General features: G+C 35.6%; 2 protein-coding genes across 29 annotated transcripts in view; one reads left to right on the top strand and one right to left on the bottom strand.

Annotated features, from left to right (window-relative positions):
• The window catches only part of CREB1 (cAMP responsive element binding protein 1), an 87,882-nt gene that overhangs the window by 52,853 nt on the left and 13,053 nt on the right, over positions 1 to 21,976 (top strand). For 7 of the 12 annotated variants that reach the window (XM_063695133.1, XM_031008596.3, XM_055379490.2 and 4 more), the window contains 3 exons: positions 1,718 to 1,860; positions 6,814 to 6,996; positions 9,038 to 9,188. In XM_063695133.1, coding sequence (XP_063551203.1) covers positions 1,718 to 1,860; positions 6,814 to 6,996; positions 9,038 to 9,188 — 477 coding nt within the window. Of the gene's footprint in view, positions 1 to 1,717; positions 1,861 to 3,282; positions 3,408 to 6,813; positions 6,997 to 8,169; positions 8,233 to 8,647; positions 8,763 to 9,037; positions 9,189 to 16,448; positions 17,142 to 21,976 lie in introns of those variants that run through there. The other 5 variants (XR_010129685.1, XR_008677447.2, XM_055379493.2 and 2 more) reach the window with 4 other exon arrangements.
• Positions 12,890 to 21,976, bottom strand: part of METTL21A (methyltransferase 21A, HSPA lysine) — a 42,295-nt gene continuing 33,208 nt past the window's right edge. For 11 of the 17 annotated variants that reach the window (XM_063695166.1, XM_063695160.1, XM_063695159.1 and 8 more), the window contains one exon: positions 12,890 to 13,697. In XM_063695166.1, the coding sequence (XP_063551236.1) occupies positions 13,684 to 13,697 (14 nt within the window). In that variant the 3' untranslated portion in view covers positions 12,890 to 13,683. The remainder of the gene's footprint in view (positions 13,698 to 21,976) is intronic. The other 6 variants (XM_063695154.1, XM_063695153.1, XM_019022542.4 and 3 more) reach the window with 2 other exon arrangements.

Genomic DNA, 21,976 nt, shown 5'->3' on the forward strand with positions numbered 1-21,976 from the left:
GAAGCAAATCCAACCAAATACTACTAGTAAAGTAATTACACAGGTAAATATAAAAGCCAGGATTATTATAGTTTTGGTTTGTAACTCCTGTTTTTCCTATGTGATTGGAAAAGACAAAGGCATAGAACAATAACTATAAATTTATGTGACTAAGCACATGATATGTGAATATGTCATTTTTGATAATAGCATAAAGGGACAGAGTTTATAACTAGTTTGTTACAAATTTAAGATATCAAAAATTACTTGGGTTAGGGTTTTTAGGGGTTTTTTCCCACCTTTCAGTGTGATTATGTTATTCATTTGAAATATGGTATGATTCCTTTGTTTTTGGGTTCCATTTTAGAGTTTCTCCACCCATCCTTGTTGATCTTTATTTTTTTTTCCAGTAAGTGAAACATTTAACACTGTACCAAAAGTCAGAATTGCACAAAAAAAGTATACTCAGTGCCTCCCCATTCCTTCTGTCGTTTTCATTTCTTTCCTACCCATCCCCAGTAAATAGCTAAAACCATTACTCTCTGGTTTATCCATCCTGATTTTTTTTCTTGAACAAATGAGCAGATACATGTCTGTTTTCATATTTCCCTTTTTTCCTTACTCAAAAGATATGCTGTTTCCATTATTTGGATGTACCATAGTTGATTCAACCACTCGCCTTTATATGGGCATATAGATTGTTTCCAGTATTTTTTTTCCTTTTTATTTGTTTTTCTATTTTAGACCTTGGATGTATGTCTCCAGTATTTTGCAGTTACAAACAGTGCCAATGGGAATAATCTTAAGCGACTTTATTTTAATATTGTTGGAATTGGGGTGAATTCCTGGAAATGGGATTGAGGCACGAACACCTATATTTCCTTAAATATCAACAATTCCTTATATCGGGATTGTGCCAATTTTATACTCCCAGCAGCAATGTATGAGAGTGTGGTGTTTTTTGTTTTTGTTTTTGTTTTTGTTTTTTTTGTAGCTTTGCTAACAGATTTTGTTAACACTTTTTTGTTTCCCAATCTGAGAAGTGAGAATTTAAAAATCAGGTTTTGATCTTTTTTCCCTTTAGTTGATTGTTGACTTTTTACTTTCTTTGTATGTGTGTTCTTTGAGATGCAAAAGATTTTTTTTAATGTAGTCAGTCTTATTATTACCCTTAATTGCACCCTTCCTTACATTGAGGTTAAAGATAATACATCTTTTTTTTTTTTTTTTTGTACATATTTGGGTTCCTTTTGACATCTAGATCAATCCCTGACCCATGAAGAGTTTATTCATGTAATTTATATATTTTAAACTTCTGCTGGCTGGGTGCGCAGTGGCTCACACCTGTAATCCCAGCACTTCGGGAGGCCAAGGCGGGTGGATCACATGAGGTCAGGAGTTCGAGACCATCCTGGCCAACATGGTGAAACGCCGTCTACTAAAAATACCAAAAAAATTAGCCAGGCGTGGTGGCAGGCGCCTGTAGTCCCACTTACTCTGGAGGCTGTTGCAGGAGAATTGCTTGAACCCGGGAGGCGGAGGTTGCAGTGAACCAAGATCGCGCCACTGCACTCCAGCCTGGCGACAGAGCAAGACTCCGTCTCAAAAAAAAAAAAAAAAAACCTTCTGTCCTAAGCACTAGCAGCTTTCTGTCAGTTTTCTCATCTTTAACTATATTTGTATTTAGCCAGTAAATTTTACTTATATTTTTAATTATTCTAGTTTTCTAATTTTGTAGGAAAATTTTGAATGACTTATCTTCTGATGCACCAGGAGTGCCAAGGATTGAAGAAGAGAAGTCTGAAGAGGAGACTTCAGCACCTGCCATCACCACTGTAACGGTGCCAACTCCAATTTACCAAACTAGCAGTGGACAGTATAGTGAGTAATAGACAATTTCTGTTTCTATTGTGAGGAGAAAAAAGTGAGGAGAAAAAGCTAATAGTTGCATTCTCTTCAGAGAAACCAATACAAGTGCCAAGTCTTCTCAGTTTTGCTGCCATTATTATATTTCCTTTACTCTTCACTATGCAAAGGTCTGTAATGGTAGTATTTTCTTTTCTTCAGAGAGTTTTAGTTAGGATTAGTCAAGTATATAAACCTTTTAGATGTCCTTTTGTTTTTGTGCAGATGCATGGAAAGTCTGAAGTTTTTGAACCACTAATTGAGACCCTAGGTTTGAGGCCTCATATGTGTTGAGAGAACATGAGTTTTTTAGATTAAAAAAAATCATTCCTTGAATATATCTCGGTATTCATTTTAACAGTTTGTCTTGCCTTCTGAAAGTAGCATTTTAATGTCTTCATATTTAATAATGTTTCAAGTGGGGAAAAGCGTGGCTTGGTTGAGTCAGCACATTCAATTATTCCTTTTCATATGAAAGATAGTAATATACTCTCTGGCCCACATAAAGCAAAAATTGCTCTTACAAAATTATTTAAAAGTTTTCATTTCTATGATGTGTCTGTCTGGCACTTAGGTCTGTCTTCTTATCTTTCACCAAAATCTTATAAGGCAGTTTTGAATTTTATTTTGTTTGATCAAAAGCATTTGTGTGAATGGTACTTTTTTCTCTTTTTCCCTTTTTTTTTTTTTTTTTTTTTGCCTCTCAAAGTGCTTTATTCATTCAGTGATTTTTTTTCATTTGGATTTGTTTATTAAACCCGGTGCTGCCCATTTATACCCTTTTCCCCACCCACCTTAGTTTCAAATTAAATGTACACATTGAAACTTCTTTACTGAGATAGTTTCCTAATCCCTGAGGGAATCTGTATCAGAAATATGCATAAAAGTTTGAGGCCAGGCACAGTGGCTCATGCCTGTATTCCCAGCACTTTGGGAAGCCAAAGTGGAAGGATCACTTGAGCCATCCAGAAGTTTAAGACCCCATCCCTATTTGTAAAAATAATTTAAAAATTAAGAAATATGCATGAAAGTTTGACCGCCGTGTTATTTTTTAGTTCCAGTTCAACTTTGTTTTGCGTAACTCTAATTTGCATTCCCAACTGTATTAAAGACAAGTTCTCAAGTAGCAAACTTTTTAACTCTGCCAAGGCTGAAACTTTTGAGACTAAGTAGAAGGAAGGCATTTTTGACTAAGGTTTTTATCCACTGTGCTCAGTTAGCTTAGTCATCTTTTTTCTTCTTAAGATCTTTGTGGCAGATATAAAGTACAACTCTTTACCTACAACTCTGTACGTGTGTGTGTATTATCAGTTGAAGCCTCATACCAGATGCTTTTAGTTATTCAAGATATGTGTTCGAAGACATTGATACATGATCTTTATTTTTCTTCTACTTCAGCATACCTGAGGGATACAACATACTCCTGTCAGTAACAGATTCACTGTTACAGAGATTCTCACTTGAACTAGGAAGCATGCTCTTTAGGAAAGAGGCCTATCAGAATCTAAAAAGGGGAAATGAAGGTTAGAAAAGTACCAGCACCCCCATAGATGTTTAATTTGGTACACTCGTCTCCTCCAGCAGCTGAAAATTGCTAGTTTTAAGAGATTGAGCCAGGCGCCGTGGCTCTCGCCTGTAATCCCAGCACGCTGGGAGGCCGAGGTGGTGGATCACGAGGTCAGGAGTTCAAGACCAGCCTGCCCAACATGGTGAAACCCTGCCTCCACTAAGAATACAAAAATTAGCCGGGCATAGTGGCGGACACCTGTAATCCCAGCTACTCGGGAGGCTGAGACAGGAGAATTGCTTGAACCCAGGAGGCGGAGCTTGCAGTGAGCTGAGATCACACCACTGCACTCCAGCCTGGGTGACAGAGCAAGAGTCCGTCTCAAAAAAAAAAAAAAAAAAGAGATTAATACTTTGAAACTTTTAAAGCTTTGTTCATTATTTTTATCCTGTGTCCTCTCTGTATATGCACACATGGCTTTGGCTTTGATGGAACTGATTTAACATTATATTCTTGATTTTCATTAAGAGCAATATAATAAATACATATACAGCAACATTTATATTTCTTAACTTATAAAATGAACATATGGTTGTCAGAATTCACCATAGATATATAAACACACATAGTTATATATTTTGTTTAATAGCTGCATTGTGTTTCACTGTGTAAATACAGCACTTATTTAAACATTCTCCTGCTGATGAACATTTAGGACATTTCTGTTGTTTAAAACAGTGCTACATAAATATCCTAAGAGTGGAATTATCGACCATCCTGGCTAACACGGTGAAAACCCGTCTCTACTAAAAATACAAAAAATTAGCCGGGCAAGGTGGCGGGCACCTGTAGTCCCAGCTACTCAGGAGGCTGAGGCAGGAGAATGGTGTGAACCCGGAGGGCGGAGCCTGCAGTGAGCCGAGATTGCGCCACTGCATTCCAGCCTGGGCGACAGCGAGACTCCATCTCAAAAAAAAAAAAAGAGTGGAATTATCAAATTAAAGCATATCCTCCGCAAGTACCCTTCCAGGTGGAGGCATGAATTTCCACTCCTTCCTTAAATTGGTTATTTTATTAAATTCATGCTGTTACTAGATTTTTCTGTTACTTAGTTCAGTGTCCCAGATAGTAAAATCTTATTAGTGATTCTGCTCTTAGATAGAAAATGTGTATCTGTCATTTTGAACTTGAATTTTTTTGTTTCAGTAAATAAAACTATGACTCATGATGTTTCCCTCTTTATTCTGGCCACTCAGATTCTTAGCTAACTTTCTGTTTAATTGTATTCTTTTCTTAGTCTAGATTTTCTTCTACAATTGTTTTATATAACTAAGGATACATCTGTTACTTGACTTCTGTCTTTTTATTTTTGTTTTAATGAATTGTGTTTTATTGAAAGCTATCTCAAATCTTTTTGGAATAATAAAGTGTATACATAAATATTATAGAGAAAAACTGTGTTCAGTAGGATTAGACTTCAGTTTCCAAAGTATTTTCATATACATGACCTCATTTGATATTTACAACAATTGTACTTAGTGGCTAGAACCCAGATGCTTTTGTTTTTAGAGAAGAGATAACAGAATCAAATAACAGTTTAGTGATGGCTGGGCACAGTGGCTCACGTCTGTGATCCCAACGCTTGGGGAGGCCAAAGTGGGAGGACTGCTTGAGGCCAGGAGTTCAAGATAAGCCTGGGCAACATAGCAAAACCCTGTCTCTACAAAAAAATGTTTTTAGAAAATTAGTAGGGCCTGATGTCCTGTGCTAGCTACTTGGGAGGCTGAGGCAGGAGGTCACTTGAGCCCACCAGTTGGAGGCTACAGTGAGCTGTGATCTTGCCACTGCACTCCAGCCTGGAAGACAGAACAAGACCCTGTCTCAAAAGAAAAAAATTAAAGCAAAAAACTGTTCAGTGATGGAACTCAAACTACAACCCAGTCTTGTCATATATGGTTTACTATTTCTTTCTTCTTCCCACCTTGAGTTCACTGCTCTGTAGCCAAGAAGAAAGTGGTATGTTAAATACAGTAGAATTCACTCATTAACACTAAATGAGAAATTGTGATTTGTTTCTGTTAACCTTCTGATTCTTTCAAGTAATCATGCAAAATTAATCTTAGAATAGTTCTTACTCATTTTTCTCCCTGCCTAAGATAAGTAAAACTTCCGGGATTAGCTAAACTAGATCCAGTGTATATGCCAGCATTTTAATTTTCACAAGTGTCATTTTGCTAAACTAATCACACTGTAGCCGTTAACTCTTCTTACTTCTTGATGAGGCAGTAATCAATTTTCCACGTACAGATGTCTCAGGATGTTATTTCCCATAGCTGGTGGATAACTGATCCCAAACTAATTCCCTTCTAATGGACAGTAACATGCTTAATCAGACATGTTGACTTTCCTGCATTGTTGACTTTTTTCTTACTCAGTTAAAATCAGTTTTGCAGTTTTATATGTGATATTGTGATTTTTGGTCCTTCTCTTTCTGAAAAGCTTGACCCCTACAGGGAGAATTGTCTAGAGAGGATATTGCCACCTATCTAAAAATGCTTCTTCCAAATAAATCATCTAATTTTTAAATTAAATTTTTCTATGTACTGTAGCATAAAGGTGATATAGTTTTTCATAAAGTGAAATATCTACTAGTATGAGCAAAAGTTGACTGACTTATTGTTTAACAAATGAATGACAGGTGTGGCTAATTAGGGCATAAACAACAAAGGGTTCTATATGAGAATGCTTGGGTATGTATTAAATAATTTAGAAATGACAGTAAAAGTTTTTTTTCTAAATGATGATCTTGAGCTCTGATTTTAAAATTCCATGAGAGACTGTTGATAATTAAGTTCCATAGGATATTTCAGTTGTTTCATTGAGTGGATTAGATACCATTAAAGAATTTCTACAAGAGTTAGGGAATACAATGCACTGATGAACTGCTTTATTAGTTATATGTTAAAACAACCATTTATTGGGTGCCTATTTCATGGCTGCCACTGTGCTAAGTGTATGAAAGTATATAAGAAAATTCCTACTCTCCAGAAATTTATTTACTAGTGGGACAAGTATTAATACATTATGCAGTTAATGCTAAAATAAAAGAAAGGATCACAGAGTGGAACCTCTTCAGAACCAAATAACTTCAGAAGGAATTTAACATTTTTCCACTTAAAAAAATTGTTAACAGGCATTATTATTATAAATTAGAATGCAGTTCATAGAGTGCATTTCTGTTGTAGAAGTTGAATATGGGTTTCCTGAGGAGCAAGTTACTTGAATATATTAGACCCTTCTTGGTGATATTATTTGCTGTAACTTCTCCTAGATTATTTTACAAATTATTCTACATTGGATGTAATGTTTTAAAAGTCTTATATGGTATTAAACTTGTAACAATAAAATCCATTGGCTTTTAGTTGCCATTACCCAGGGAGGAGCAATACAACTGGCTAACAATGGTACCGATGGGGTACAGGGCCTGCAAACATTAACCATGACCAATGCAGCTGCCACTCAGCCGGGTACTACCATTCTACAGTATGCACAGACCACTGATGGACAGCAGATCTTAGTGCCCAGCAACCAAGTTGTTGTTCAAGGTAAGGGAATTCAGAATTCACAGGCGTGGTAAATTCTTCAAAATACTAAAATTTTATAAACTCACAGAAAAAGTAAGTATCATATTGCAAACCACCATTCAAATGTAGTTAACATTTCTTCAATATAGATAGTATTTTCCATGAACTCTTCCATTATTCCAATTGGACCAAAATGTCATGGCATAAAAACAACTATTTTCAGTTTTAAAAATATTGCATCTACCTTTAACATCTTTTGGGGTAGAAGAAACAGGATAGGTTAGAAGGAAAGACCAGGAAATCAGGAGTTAGAAAAGATGGATTCTATATCTAACTGCATGGATCTGCTATGAGGCGTTGAGTAAAAGTCAGCTGCTCTGAGCCTCAGGAAAGTGTTTTGTTTTTTGTTGTTGTTTTTGTTTTTTCATCTGTAAAATAAGAGTTGCACTGAATCTCTGGAAACAATCTTCAGAAGTTCAGGATTCTGTTTCTCTGCCTTTTTTTTTTTTTTCCCCAAAAGAAATTTAAATTTTCTGAGATCATCAGTTTTTATTATTATTATTTTTTTTTTTCTAGAGACATGGTCTCACTGTGTTGCCCAGGCTAGTCTTGAACTCCGGGCCTCAAGCAATCCTCCTTTCTCAGGCTCCCAAAATGTTGGGATGCCTCTGCACTTGACTCAGTTTTTGTTTCAAATGAAAACATTATATTCCACAGGATCTTATACCAATATGCAAATCTGCTGCTCTTTAGAGAAAAAGTAGTTGTTAAATTCTCAACAAATTATAGAAGTTGCTTTTTTTGGGTTTTTTTTTTTTTTTTTAGTTTGTTTTTTTCTGTTTATTTCAGGAATCTTTATGGATAGCAGTTAACCATTTTTCTTTGGATTCTTTTGAATATTTCAAGAATATAGTTAATGCCAGGTTAGAAATTTGCTGATTGAGGAAATAATAATAAATTTGTTTCTGAAAATATTTTTATAAATAATAATGCATTTTGCCTGTGTTAGGTAATGACAGTTGTAGCCTTTCACCATGGATAATTGAATAATCCTGAAACACCAACTGGAGAGAGTCATAACTTATTAAAGATTCCTAATGTTTACAGAATATATTCTGTTATTAAACGAGTATTTGAAAAAGATACTATTTTGCTTATTGATGAGAGTAAAACACCTTTTCACTTTACATGCAGGTACTCAAAAATTGTAAAGCAGGATGTCAGTGAATTTGAATTCTGAACGTCAGTTTGAAGATGGTAACATGTTTAGTATATAAATCTTTTCCACTCAAACCATACATTTTAATTGATATTAATAATTAATATGAATAATTTTATAAAGACCTTCAAATTTTTTTAAGTAACATTAGGTTCCTTATTAGGAGAGCATATTATTACGCTGTTTTTAGAAGCAGTTTGACAAATAGTGATTGTGTTTGTTTTTACAAATGGTGAATCAGTTAGAAAAATAAAACTTCAGTTTATTTAGCCATTATCATTTACATTAAAACAATATGTTTTCAAATAATATAATTGGCATCAAGTGATACACTTTTTCATACTTTTAGTTTTGTTTTAATTCAAAATTTATAATAGTTGACCATAATGCTTTATTTTCTTTTTCATTTTGCTATTTTATGAAAAATCATGGTCGTTTTTATGTCGTGGCAAGAGTCTACTTGAAATTTTTTAATATGAATTTACCAATATCAAAGGAAGACACTGAGGACTATACTCTATCTAGGAAGATCATCCAAGCTGTGCCCCACTTACCTTTTAGACTTAAGGTTGGTAAGCATGTTAACAACAGAATAGAACTGCATTCAAATGAAAAATAAAATGTAAGATCCAGCGGACATAGGTTACTGTAATAAATACATTACATTGGGAATTATTTCTTAGTAGTGGCGCGAAGAGTGCTGATTCTTTCAACACTTTAGCCAGAATCACCTTTTTTGTTTCCCTTTTAGTCCAAAATACATGCTTAGATTGATGATTGATACACATAATTGAATCAAGTTGCAATGTTTCTGTCTTACACCATGCTCACTGTTTTTTTCAGCTGCCTCTGGAGACGTACAAACATACCAGATTCGCACAGCACCCACTAGCACTATTGCCCCTGGAGTTGTTATGGCATCCTCCCCAGCACTTCCTACACAGCCTGCTGAAGAAGCAGCACGAAAGAGAGAGGTCCGTCTAATGAAGAACAGGTACAAATACTGCATTTACTTAGATTGTTATGGGTTAAGTGTGTCTTCACATTCTGCTGGATGTGTATCTTTACATCTACTGGTAATAGGATCTTTGCATTGGATTTTTTTTTTCCAGCAGAATTAATCGATCTTGCTAAATTTTCTTTATTTAATAAGCTGCACTTATAAGATAGCTATATGATTATGGGTCAATCTTTGATCGTGGAGTAGTTTTCTTTCATGCAGTTTCCCCACAGGAGATTTAATGCACAACTTACCTATGTCTGCACTCCAACCAGTTAGCCAGGTTATTTAAAAATGGTTTCTTTTCATGTATAGTATTGTTCAAGAAGATCAGGAGTTTCATATATGTATATTAACTGTGTGTTAAATTTTATCTATATTAAATTTACTTGATATAAAGTAAATGTATGGTGGCCAGTTCATGTTTTAATGAATAATATCTTTACTCAAAATAATAACATTTTAACACCTAAAGATTCTTCAAAAATATGTTAATTCTAAGAATACCATGTTACGGACAAAAATCTTAAAATATACTCTTCAAAAAAATGCTACGTTCAAAATCTGTGAAATGTTGGTAAAGCAATTCTCAGAAAGTAACTTTATTGCTGTAAATGATTTTGCCGTCAAAAACAATAAAAATAAGTTACTAAATATTGGTTTAGAACTTTCATATAGAAGTGACCGAGACAAACAAAAGAAAATGAAAATAAGTTTATGTAAAGGTTTAAAAAGTTTGAAATTAGTGAAAGTATCTCACTGTTCATCCCAGGATACTTCAAACACTGATAAAGTGAAAGAAGCAGGGCTTCTAAGTCCTAGCCCTATCCCTCCATTTTGGGAGAAGGTATTAACCTTCTGTACCTCAGTTTTGTAAAATGGGATTCCAGCACACACCCAAAGTATTGTTGTAAGAGTCAAGTAAGAGAATTCCTTTGAAAGCACTTTGTAACTGTAGTGCTCTGTTGAAATGGGTTTGTGTGTGTGTGCAATTTCACAGCTCAGATCAGCTTTTTTGTTCCTAAAATATTCTTAGCTGTCACAATGTTAGTAAATTATATCTAAACTCTGAGAAATGGCAGAGATTTTTCTGGGATATTAGAAAAAGGGTTGGAAACAAGCCAAGTGACTTTTTTTTTTTTTCTCCCGAGACGAAGTCTTGCTCTGTCACCCAGGCAGGAGTGCAATGGTGCAATCTCAGCTCACTGCAGCCTCCACCTCCTGGGTTCAAGCAATTCTCCTGCCTCAACCTCCCGAGTAGCTGGGATTACAGGTGCCCACCACCACGCCTGGCTAATTGTTGTATTAGTAGAGACATGATTTCACTATTTTGGCCAGGCTGGTCTCAAACTCTTGACCTTGTGATCCACCGTCCTCGGCCTTCCAAAGTGCTGGGATTACAGGTATGAGCCATGGTGCCCAGCCCTCAAGTGACTTTTATTTGTGCTCCATCCATCTGTGATTTTGAGTATTTAAGTTTTACTAAAGAGAAGCATAAAAGCTGCATTCATAATTCAAATATATTTTAAAATATAAATTAAAATCTGTAAATAAAAATTAAAATATTTTCAGTTTTTAAAAATGTTTATAAGGAAACCTTTAACTTAAAATTAGAAGCAAGTCTGATCAAGAAGTCTCAAGCAAAGGCTGAGTAGTAATATTTAAGACAACACTGCTTACTAAAGAAAACAGTTCTAAGCAAACATAGGAGCAGAATCAAAAAATAAATCCTTTTGATTATAAAAAACAACAGAAGGACTTCTGTTTATGTCTATGTAGTTTGGCTATGTGGAACAAAATGTTTCCCCCCGTTGACTGGCAGACCAAATTTCCTTTTTGTTCTATTTATTTTTCTTTCAGATTTATGACCACTGCCACCAACAAGTTAGGAACAGGGCACACATAACTACAGTTCCTACCAGGCTTTGCTTGCCTGAGATCTTCAGGGAAGCTACCTGACTTACCATGGACTCTTTCATAACATTACTTTACTTAGATATAGTTACCCTACTCTTTAAAAAGGAAACTTCCCATTGATTCTGCCATAGTTCCTTTTCCCCTTCGTTACCAGATTACTGCTGCTTTTACTTTTTCAGCCTCCATTCACTGGAATCTGGCTTCTATGACTAGCATACCGCTCATATGTCTATAAAAAGGTACAAATTCCCTCCCACTTGGCAAATCTAGTATTTTCTTTCATTTAATTTTAACTCTATGGAGTATTTGACACTTTCGACTTCTCATTACTCTAAACTCTTCCTTGGCTTACTTCACCTGGTTTTCTGGCTACTTTTCAAATTTTTCCTTTGAACCTTCATCCATACCCATGTATTTCAGGCATTACTTTATATGCTGATACTTCCTAATTCTGTATATTCTGGCTTTGACCTTTCTGCCGAGTGCTATTTATTAAGCTCCAGTATATATTATTTTATTAATTCTACCTACAGTGAGGTAGAAGCTTATCCCCACTTTAGAGGAGGAGAAGGTAAATATCAGAAAATTCAAATATTTTGCCAAAGGTCACACACTTTATGAGATTAGTAGAACTGAAATTTGAACCCATATCTGGCACCAAAGCCTGTAAACATGCTACTTCACTGATTCCAGTATGCAGCCATCTTCTGCTGTGCCTCTCAAACCAGAGCACATGGCAGTATGCTAGGGATGTGTAGCCTAAGGAGGTGAACGTGGAGTGCTTTCCTTGAATGTTCATTTTGCTAAAATATTTGAGAGAAATAAACCTTATTTTTAAGGTAAAATAAGAGATTTAAAAGAAATTTATACCAGCAGTGGTTTTGCTGCACCCCCAGAATCTCCATATTTGGTTTCCTCTTCTAGTGTGGCTATTTCAGTGGAAAAGTTAAGAGAAGCACACTCCTAAGCATGCTCACTAGGATGAATTTCCCTTATGCACGTCAAACACAGCCTATCTTAAAGTTTGATAGGAAAAGATTGTAATCCAAAAAATTCATCACTATCCAAATTGCCATTTATTTCAAGATGAAGGTAAGTGGTAAAAATTCTAAAAGAAAGTGTAGACAGCTCTTCTGTTAATTTGTGTTGCTACAGTAACAACCACGAATCTCAGCGTCTTAAAATTTCTTCCTCACTTCTGTTACATTTTGGCAGCTGCAGGTCAGTTGCTGTGGCTCTCCTTCATATGCCCATCTGGGTCTAGGATCCTGGACTAGATAGAGCAGCACCTCTTTGAGAAAAGGGCAATGCTTTTGAAAGCATTTGCATGATTTTGGTGAACGTTACATCTACTCGTGATCTGTTAGCCACAGCACAGGCAAGGACAAGCCCAAAGTCAGTGGAGTGGGAATGAACTCTTCCTACAGGAAGTGGAGAGTGAAAAATTGTGAAAGTAATACAATCTATCACCTTTGCCTTTATGTAACTTTACATTGTAGGGGGATTTTAAAAGCAGATTCCCTAAAGGCAGAAGTAACAAAGGAAAAGGTTAAATGGATTTGACCATATAAAACTATAAACCCCCTATTTAGGAAAGTAAAAGATAAAGTAGCAAACATTTTAACAAATAATGTCAGAAGACTAATGAGTTGAGGGATATAAGTAGGCAGATTCTTAGAAAATGGATAGGGTAAAAAATTTGAAAAACTCTTAAAAAATTAAAATGTATTTGATATGAATTAAAATATATCCATTCAACTATATACAACTAGCCATTAAGAGTAAATAAAGATGTATTTTTATTAAGATGGGAAGATGTTCTCGGACAAAAGCAGGTTACCAAAGAGTATTTACATTACTATCAGGTTTTTTAAATTTATTATTATTACACAAGTAAAACATGTTCATTATAAGTAAATTAAGAAACATTACCTAAAAATTGAATTACTTCTAATTTCACCATCTAAAATGTTAACATTCTAAAGTCAGTTTTTTTACTCAAACCAGTACAAAGGTAAATATACATTTTTAATATATTTTTAAGTAATTTTAAACTTACAAAGGAGTTGTAAAAATACAGAGTTCCGGATACCCTTCATCCAGCTTTCTCTAATCTTAGTATATTACATAACCAGGGTACATTTATCAAAAATAAAAGTACATTGGTATAATACCATTAACTGAATTATACATTTTATTTCCCCAGTTTTTTTACTTACATAATCCAGTTTGGGTACCATATCGCATTTAATTATAGTCTCCTTCAGTCTGTGAAAGTTTGTTTCCTTGTCTTTGATGGCCTTGTAACTTTTGAAGAGTAGTGATCTGTTTTCTTTTAGAATATCCCTCAGTTTGCATTTGTCCAGTGTTTTCTATGGATAGATTGAGATAATAGGTTTGGGGGAGGAATTCCACAGAGGTATAGTGTGCCTTTCTCATAACATCACATCCGGGAGCACATATATAATTGGCGATGTTAACTTTGATCACTTGGTTAAAGTGCTGTCCAGGTGTCTCCACTGTTGAGCTACCGTTTTTCTCTTTGTCCAGCCCATATTCAAGGGGAGGAGAATTAAATTCCACCTCCTAAAAGGGAGAATATGAAAGAATTTGTGGTCATATGTTAAAACCACCACAGTAATTAGGTGTATTTTAGAAGAAGTACTTGGAGGCTATGCAGATATATTCTTTTCTCTTTAAAGTTTTGCCCACCAGTTTTAGAATTCATCAGTAAATCTTGTCTACAGTAATTATTACTATTTGCTATTCTAATGGGAATTTTGTATATCTCCATCCCTTCTATATATTTAACAACTGAATTCTATAAACAAGATTTGTTTCTTCTCCACATTATTTATTTTATCAATACAGACACATACTTTGGGAGTTATAATCCAGTACTATTGTTATTTATTATGTTGTTCATATTGTTCTAGCTTTGGCTACTGGGATCTTTTATAAGTGTCTTCTGTGTCCTTTTGACATGCCCCATTTTTTTCTTTTTAAGCACATCTTTACTTTCTGAGACTACAAGATTGTCCAGGTTCTCATCTTGTGTTTTCCCTTCCCTAGCCTTGGAATGAGGTGTTTTTCCAGTGATCTCTAGTTCCTTTATTAGAAAATGGTGGCCAATATGGTGAAACCCTCTCTCTACTAAAAAGAGAAAATTTAGCCGGGGTGGTGGTGCACGCCTGTAATCCCAGCTACTCAGGCGACTGAGGCAGAAGAATTGCGTGAACCTGGGAGGTGGAAGTTGCAGTGAGGTGAGATGGCACTACTACTCCAGCCTGAGTGACAGAGTGAGACTCTGTCTCAAAAAAAAAAAAAAAAATATATATATATATATATACACACATACACACACACATACACCTTCATATATGCACACATTCTTATTTCTGTATCTTCATATATAGTTGGCTCTGTTTTCCATAGTCCACATTCAAGAAAAAAAGTAACAATATAACAATTTTTTAAATAATACAAATAAAAAAGTAATCTAGTATAACAACTATTTACATAGTATTTACATTGTATTAAATATTATAAGTAATCTAGAGATGATTTTAAGTATATAGGGGGATTCATATAGGTTATATGCAAGTATAATGCCATTTTATATAAGGGACTTGAGCATCTGTGGATTTTGATACTCATGAGAGTTCCTGGGACCAATCCCCCACAGATACTGAGGGACAACTATATACTTAAATAGGAATACACACTAACATATCTGACTCTAAGCTTTAACCACGTGGCTCATTTTAGACTTCTCTTTGCCTATTTGTAACTTCTTTCTCCGACAGAAACTTGGCTTATATGTTTGTTTAAATCTACTATACATACAGAAAACTTGTAAGAATTGATAATATGTACCATTGTGAGAAACAGGATTACCAGTTACAGTGCAGTATTTATATACACTTCTTTTTGTTTTTGGCCTAATAGTATTTAGCAAAAGTGCTGTTTTCTAAAGTTACTTCACTCTGCTCCTTCTTTCTCCACCCCTTTCAATGAGGTTATATCATATGATTGTAGTACAGTTAGATTTGTCACAATCTTCAGTCTGGGATTTTCTGACATCCCTAAGTTTTTATCCTTAAATTTGCATATACATAAGTTCACTCTTTGTGCTGTATAGTTTTATGGGTTTTGATAGATGCAGTGTCATGTATCTGTCACCACAATGCCATATGGAACAATTATACTAGTTAACTACCAGTTATATAATACTAAGTATTCTCTTATATCCCTTTGAAGTCAGCTTCCCCCACGCCCTGAAAACCAATGAACTGTTTTCTACCCTTATAGTTTTGCCTATTCCATAATCTCTTATAAATGGAATCTTAAATTATAATTTGTAGCCTTTTAGATCTGGTTCCTTCATCTAGCAAAATGCATTTAAGATTTATTGATTTTGTTGCATGAATCAGTAGTTGGGACTTATCCCAGATAATTCCATTTTATAGATATACTGTGCTTTGTTTATTCACTTTGAATTTCATCCCAGTTATTTCCAGTTTTAGAGAAATAAAGTTACTATCAACACATAAAGGTTTTTATATGAACTTTCCATTAACATGAGTAAATATCTAGGAGTAGGCTGGTTGCATGAAATGTAACTAACTGTATATTTAACTTTTTAAATAAACTGTCCAATTGTTTTCCAAAATGGCTGTACCATTTTATATTCCCACCAGGAATGTATGAGAGTTCAGTTGCTTTGTATCCTTGCCAAAACTTGACATTGTCAGGTTTATTGTTTGTCCCCCAGCTCTAGAACTGGTATAATGGATATCTTATGGTTTTAACTTGCACTTCACTAGTGACTTTTTTTTTTTTTTTTTTTTTTTTGAGACGGAGTCTCCCTCTGTCATGTCACCCAGGCTGGAGTGCAGTTGGCACCATCTCGGCTCACTGCAACCTCTGCCTCCTGGGTTCAAGAGATTCTCGTGCCTCAGCCTCCCTGAGTAGTCAGGATTACAGGCACCTGCCACCACGTCTGCTTTTTTGTATTTTTAGTAGAGACAGGGTTTCGCCATGTTGGCCAGGCTGGTTTTGAACTCCTGACCTCAGATGATCCACCACCTCGGCCTCCCAAAATGCTGGGATTACAGGTGTGAGCTACTGTGCCCAGCCTTCATTAGTGACTTTTATGTGATTCGCTATCTATATGTTTTCTTTGATGAAATGTCTATTTAGATCTTTTACTCATTTCTATTGTTTGTTTTCTTTTGTTTTCAGAGACCTTTTTTCCAAATCCTTTGTCAGAGCAAGTATTTTCTTTCAGTCTGCAGCTTTTTCTTTAATTTTCTTAACATTATCTATCTTTTGCAGAGCAAAAGGTTGCCATTTTGATGAGGCCCATTTTATCAGTTGTGTCCTTTTGTACATCATGCTTGTGGTATTGTATTTATGAATTTTCTGCCTGGATAAGCCCAGCCCACTTACACACGTCTAGGAGCCTATGGACAGGCCCATTGGTGTCCACATGCATCATCTGGGGTGCCTGAGCATTGGTTGGTCCTGCCCACCAGCACCCACTGTCTGGAATCATGAAGGCCAGCTTGCTCTCCCTATCACATGTGCCACCCAGAGGCCTGCAGATAGGCCTGCCTGGCCTGCTGCCACCATAAAGGCCTTTGTGTCCACATACCAGCCAACCTGATGTCCCCATCCTCAGCAAAGCTTTATCACAGCCTCCACTGACAACCGAAGCCTAAGCCACTGAAGAAATCATAGATGCCATGAGAGAATCATAGATACCACCATTGATGACAGTAAAAGAAATCATACAGAGACAACACATCTGAACCCACCTAGAATCAAATCCAGAGCACCCTACCCAGCTAACACTACAGCTACATCTACAGTAAAAGTCTTTCTCTACAAAAGCCAGTCCATAAAATTGGATAAAGCAGCAGTTGCACAGATATCAAGATAAGGACACAAGAAACATAAAATACTGAGGAAACACGAAACCTCCAAAGGAACACAATAATTTTCCACTAACAGATCTCAAAGAACCAGGTAATAAATAAAATGCCTGAAAAGGAATTGAAAATAATGATCTTAAGAAAACTCAGCAAGAAACAACAGAACACAGATAGACAATACAAATAAATCAGGAAAACAATTCATGATCTGAATGAGAAATTAAAGAGGTAAATATTTAAAGAAACAAATTCTGGAACTGAAGAATTTAATAAATAAAAAACAGTCGAGCAGAAAGAATTTCTGAACTTTAAGAGAGAGGTCTTTTAAAATAACCCAGTCAAACACACACTAAAAAGGGTGAAGAAAGCCTACATAGGACATCATAAAGCAAACAAATATTTCAATTTTGGGAGTGCCACAAGGAGAAAAGATAGGAAAAGGCATAGAAAACCTATTTAACAAAATAATCACTGAAGACCTCCCATGTCTTGAGAGAGAGATATATATCCAGATACAGGAAGGTCATATGTACTAAAACAGTTTATCCAAAAAGGCCTTTCTAAGACACATTATTGTCAAACTCAAAAGTCAAAGACAAAGAAAAAATTCTTATGGAACCAAAAACAGCCCAAATAGCCAAAGCATTCGTGAACTAAAAGAACAACATGGAAGGCATCACACTACCTGACTTCAAAATATACTACAAAGCTGTAGTAACCAAAACATAGTATTGATATAAAAACACATAGACCAGTGGAACAGAATAAAGAACACAGAATAAATCTACTTATTTACAGCAAATGTGCCAAGAACATACACTGGGGAAAGGACACTCTTTTCAATCAATGGTATTGGGGAACCTGGATATCTGTGTGCAGAGAATGAAACTAGATACCTATCACCATACCCAAAAATCCACTCCAAGTGGATTAAATACTTAAACATAAGACCCCAAACTCTTAGACTACTAGAAGAAAACATGGGGGAAATGCTTCCTGACATTAGACTTGGCAAAAACTTCATGGCTAAGACTCCAAAAGCACAAGCAACAAAAAGAAAAATAGTTAAGTGGAAATATTAAACTAAAAAGCTTCTGAACAGCAAAGGAAACAACAGAGTGAAGAGACAACCTGCAGAATGGGAGGAATATTTACAAACTGTTCATCTGACAAGGGACTGATAACCAGGATATATAAGGAACTCAACCGAACAGGAAAACAAACAAACAAAAATCCTATTAAAAAGTGGACAAAAGGTCTGAATAGACATTTCTCAAAAGAAGACATACAAATGGCCAAGAAATATATTTGAAAAGCTCAACATTACTAATTGTCAGATTAAAACCACAATGAAGTATCATTAGATAGAATGGTTATTATCAAAAAGACAAGAAGTAACAAACTGATGAGGATGCAGAGAAAGGTGAACTCTTCCTCTTTGTGTTAGGAAGTATCATTAGTTAGAATGGCTAGAATCAAAAAGACAAGAAGTAAAAAACACTGATGATGCAGAGAAAGGTGAACTCTTTCTAACTCTTTGTGTTAGAATTGTCTCAGTGTTAATGAGAATGTACATTAATGCAGCCATTACGGAAAACGGTGTGGAGGTTTCTCAAAAAAACTAAAAGGGCCAGGCGTGGTGGTTCACGCCTGTAATCCCAGCACTTTGGGAGGCCAAGGTGGGTGGATCACAAGGTCAGGAGATCGAGACCATCCTGGCTAACACGGTGAAACTCCATCTTTACTAAAAATCCAAAAATTTAGCCAGGCATGGTGGCGGGTGCCTGTAGTCCCAGCTACTCGGGAGGCTGAGGCAGGAGAATGGCATGAACCCAGGAGGCAGAGCTTGCAGTGAGCCGAGATCGCACCACCGCACTCCAGCCTGGGTGATGGAACAAGACTCCATCTCAGGAGAAAAAAGAAAAAAGAAAAAAACACACAAAAAATAAAAGAACCACTATATGATCTAGCAATCCTACTACTGGGTATCTATTCAAAAGAAAGGAAACCAGTATTGCATCACTTCACAGTAGCTAAGATAGGGAATCAACCTAAATATCCATCAACATATGAATGGATAAAGAAAATTGCAGTATATATACACAGTGGTATACTGTCAAGCCACTAAAAAGAATGAAAATACATCATTTGTGGCCATGTGGATGAACTTGGGGGACATTATGGGTTATGCGAAATAACTCAAACATGGAAAGATAAATACCACATGTTCTCACTCGTGGGAGCTAAAAATTTTTTGAGCTTATGGAAGTAGAGAGTAAAATTGTGGGTATTAGAGCCTGGGAAGGGAAGGTGAGATAGGGAGCACGGGGAGAGGTTGGTTAATGGACACAAACTTACATTTAGGTTGGTAGAATGAGTTCTGGTGTTCTGTAGCACCATAGGGTGAATATGGTTAAATACAACTTGTTGTGTATTTTCACAAAGCTAGAAGTGAGGATTTTGAATGTTCACAACCCAACAAAATGATAAGTTTGAGGTGATGGATATGCTAGTTACCATAATTTGATCATTACATACTGTATACACATATCAGAATATTACTGTATCTCATAAATGTCTACAGTTATTTTATGTCAACTAAAAATAAAAGGGAAAAAAGAATTCTTTGCCTAAATCAATATCACACAGACTTCTTTGTTTTCCTCTAAAAGTGTTAGGTTTTATGTTAGAGTTTTATATTTAGATCTATAATTCCCTCCTGAGTTTACTTTTGTATAAGGTGTGAGGATGTGTCGAGATCCATTTTTTATATAGGAACATCCAGACCATTTGTTGAAAAGACTATTCTTTCTCTATTGAATTGCCCTTGCTCTTTTTTTCAAAAATTAATTGACCATATTTGTGTGAGTCTGTTTCTTGGATATCTTTCCATTGATCTTTGTGTCTGTCCTTTAGCCAATACCATGTTGCCTTGAGTTCTGTATAATAAGTCTTGAATTTGATAATGTGAGTCCTCCAACTTTGTTCTTAAAATTGTTTGGCTATTCTGGTTCCTTTGCACTTTAATGTATATTTTATAATCTGCTTGTTGATGTCTACGGAAAGTGTGCTAGAATTTTAGTTAGGATTGTGTTGTGTCTATAGATCAAATTGTGAAGAAGTCACATCTTAGTAATACTTAGTTTTTGATTCCATGAACACAATATAATCTTAATTTATTTTTCAGCATATAGATCCTGTACATATCTTACTGGATTTATACCCAAGTATGAATTGTTTTCTGGTTTTTTTTTTGTGGGGGTGGGGGGACATGTGCTATTTGAAATGGTATATTCAATTGTTCATTGCTGGTATATGGAAATAAAATTGGTTTCTGTATATTTACCTTTTATCCTATGACCATTCTAAATTTACTTATTAGTTCTAGGAGCTTTGTCGGGGGGGTGTAGATTCTTTGGGATTCTCTACACAAATTATCATGTCACCTACAAATATGGACAGTTTTAATTATTTCTTTCTAATCTGCATGCCTTTTAATTTTTTTTCCTTATTGCAGTGTCTAGGACTTGTGCTATGATGTTGAATAGGAGTGGTGAGAGAGAACATCTTTGCCCTATTCTTGATCTTAGGGGGTGTATTAGTTTTCTGTTGCTGCATGTCACAAACTGCCACAAACTTAGTGGCTTAAACAACACAAATGTATTGTTTTCCAGTTCTATAAGATCAGAGGCCTTCATTGGGTCTCACTGGGCTAAAATGAAGGTGTCCGCAGGACTGCATTCCTTCCTGGAGGTTCTAGGTGAAAATGTGTTTCTTTGCCCTTTCTAGCTTCTAGAGGCCACCCACATTTTTTGCCTCATGGCCCCCTTTCTCCATCTTCAACATAGTGTATCTCTGTTCCCCTTCTGCAGTCACATTTTCTTCTGCTTTCCTCTTCTGCTTTTAAGAATGCTTGTGGTTTAACTGGGCCCACTCAGGTAACCCAAGATAATTTTCCTATTTTAAGGTCAGCTAATTAACAACCTTAATTCCATCTGCAACCGAATTCCCCTTCGCCATATAAGGTAACATACTCACACACTGCAGAGATTAGTACATGGACACCTTTGGGGGACCTTAAGTAATGTAATAGCTGTAGGGTCTCTGTAAAAAGCTCTTCATTACATTTTTTAAAAAACTCTCTTTGATTTTTAGTTTCTGAGAGTTTTCATCATAAATTGTTGTTTAATCTTGTCAAATGCTTTTCCAGAATCTACTGAGGTGATCGTGTTGTTTCTCTTATTTAGTCTGTTATTAGAGTGAATTACATTCATACTCCAATTTTGAGATATGCATGCATTCCTGGGATGAACCCCCAATTGGTCATGAAGTATCATTTATACATTGCTGGATTCAATTTGCTAATATTTTGTTGAGGATTTTTATGTCTACGTTTATGGCTAATACGGGATTTTAGTTTCTTTGTCGTGAGTTTGTTATTAGGGTAATGCTGACCTTATAAATGAAGTGGAAGTCTTCCCTTCCCTTCTCTTTTTCTGGAAGAGATTATAATATTTGTATTATTTAAGCCTTATATGGTTGGTAGAATTTGCCAGTGAACCCACATAGGCCTGGAGTTTTCTATTTTGAGAAGTTTTTTTTTGTTTTGTTTTGTTTTTTAATAGATACGGGATCATTCAGACTATTTCTTCTTCTTCAGTGAGTTTTGGAAGTTTGTGTTTTTAAGACATTGGTCCATTTCTTCAAAGTTATCAAATTCATGACCATAGAGTTGTTTGTAGTGTTAGTTTATTATTCTTTTACTGTATGGAATGTCAGTAGGGATGTCCCCCTGCTTCATTCCTAATATTGATAATTTTTGTCTTTCCTCTCTCTCTGTATTCGCCACCCCTACCCCAGCCACCCTCCTTTTCTTTTAGTCTGGCTAAAGGTTTATCAATTTTGTTGATTGTTTTTAAGCAACCAAAA

The sequence above is a fragment of the Gorilla gorilla genome, chromosome 11, assembly GCF_029281585.2.
Source record: "Gorilla gorilla gorilla isolate KB3781 chromosome 11, NHGRI_mGorGor1-v2.1_pri, whole genome shotgun sequence".
Classification (NCBI taxonomy): Eukaryota; Metazoa; Chordata; class Mammalia; order Primates; family Hominidae; genus Gorilla; species Gorilla gorilla.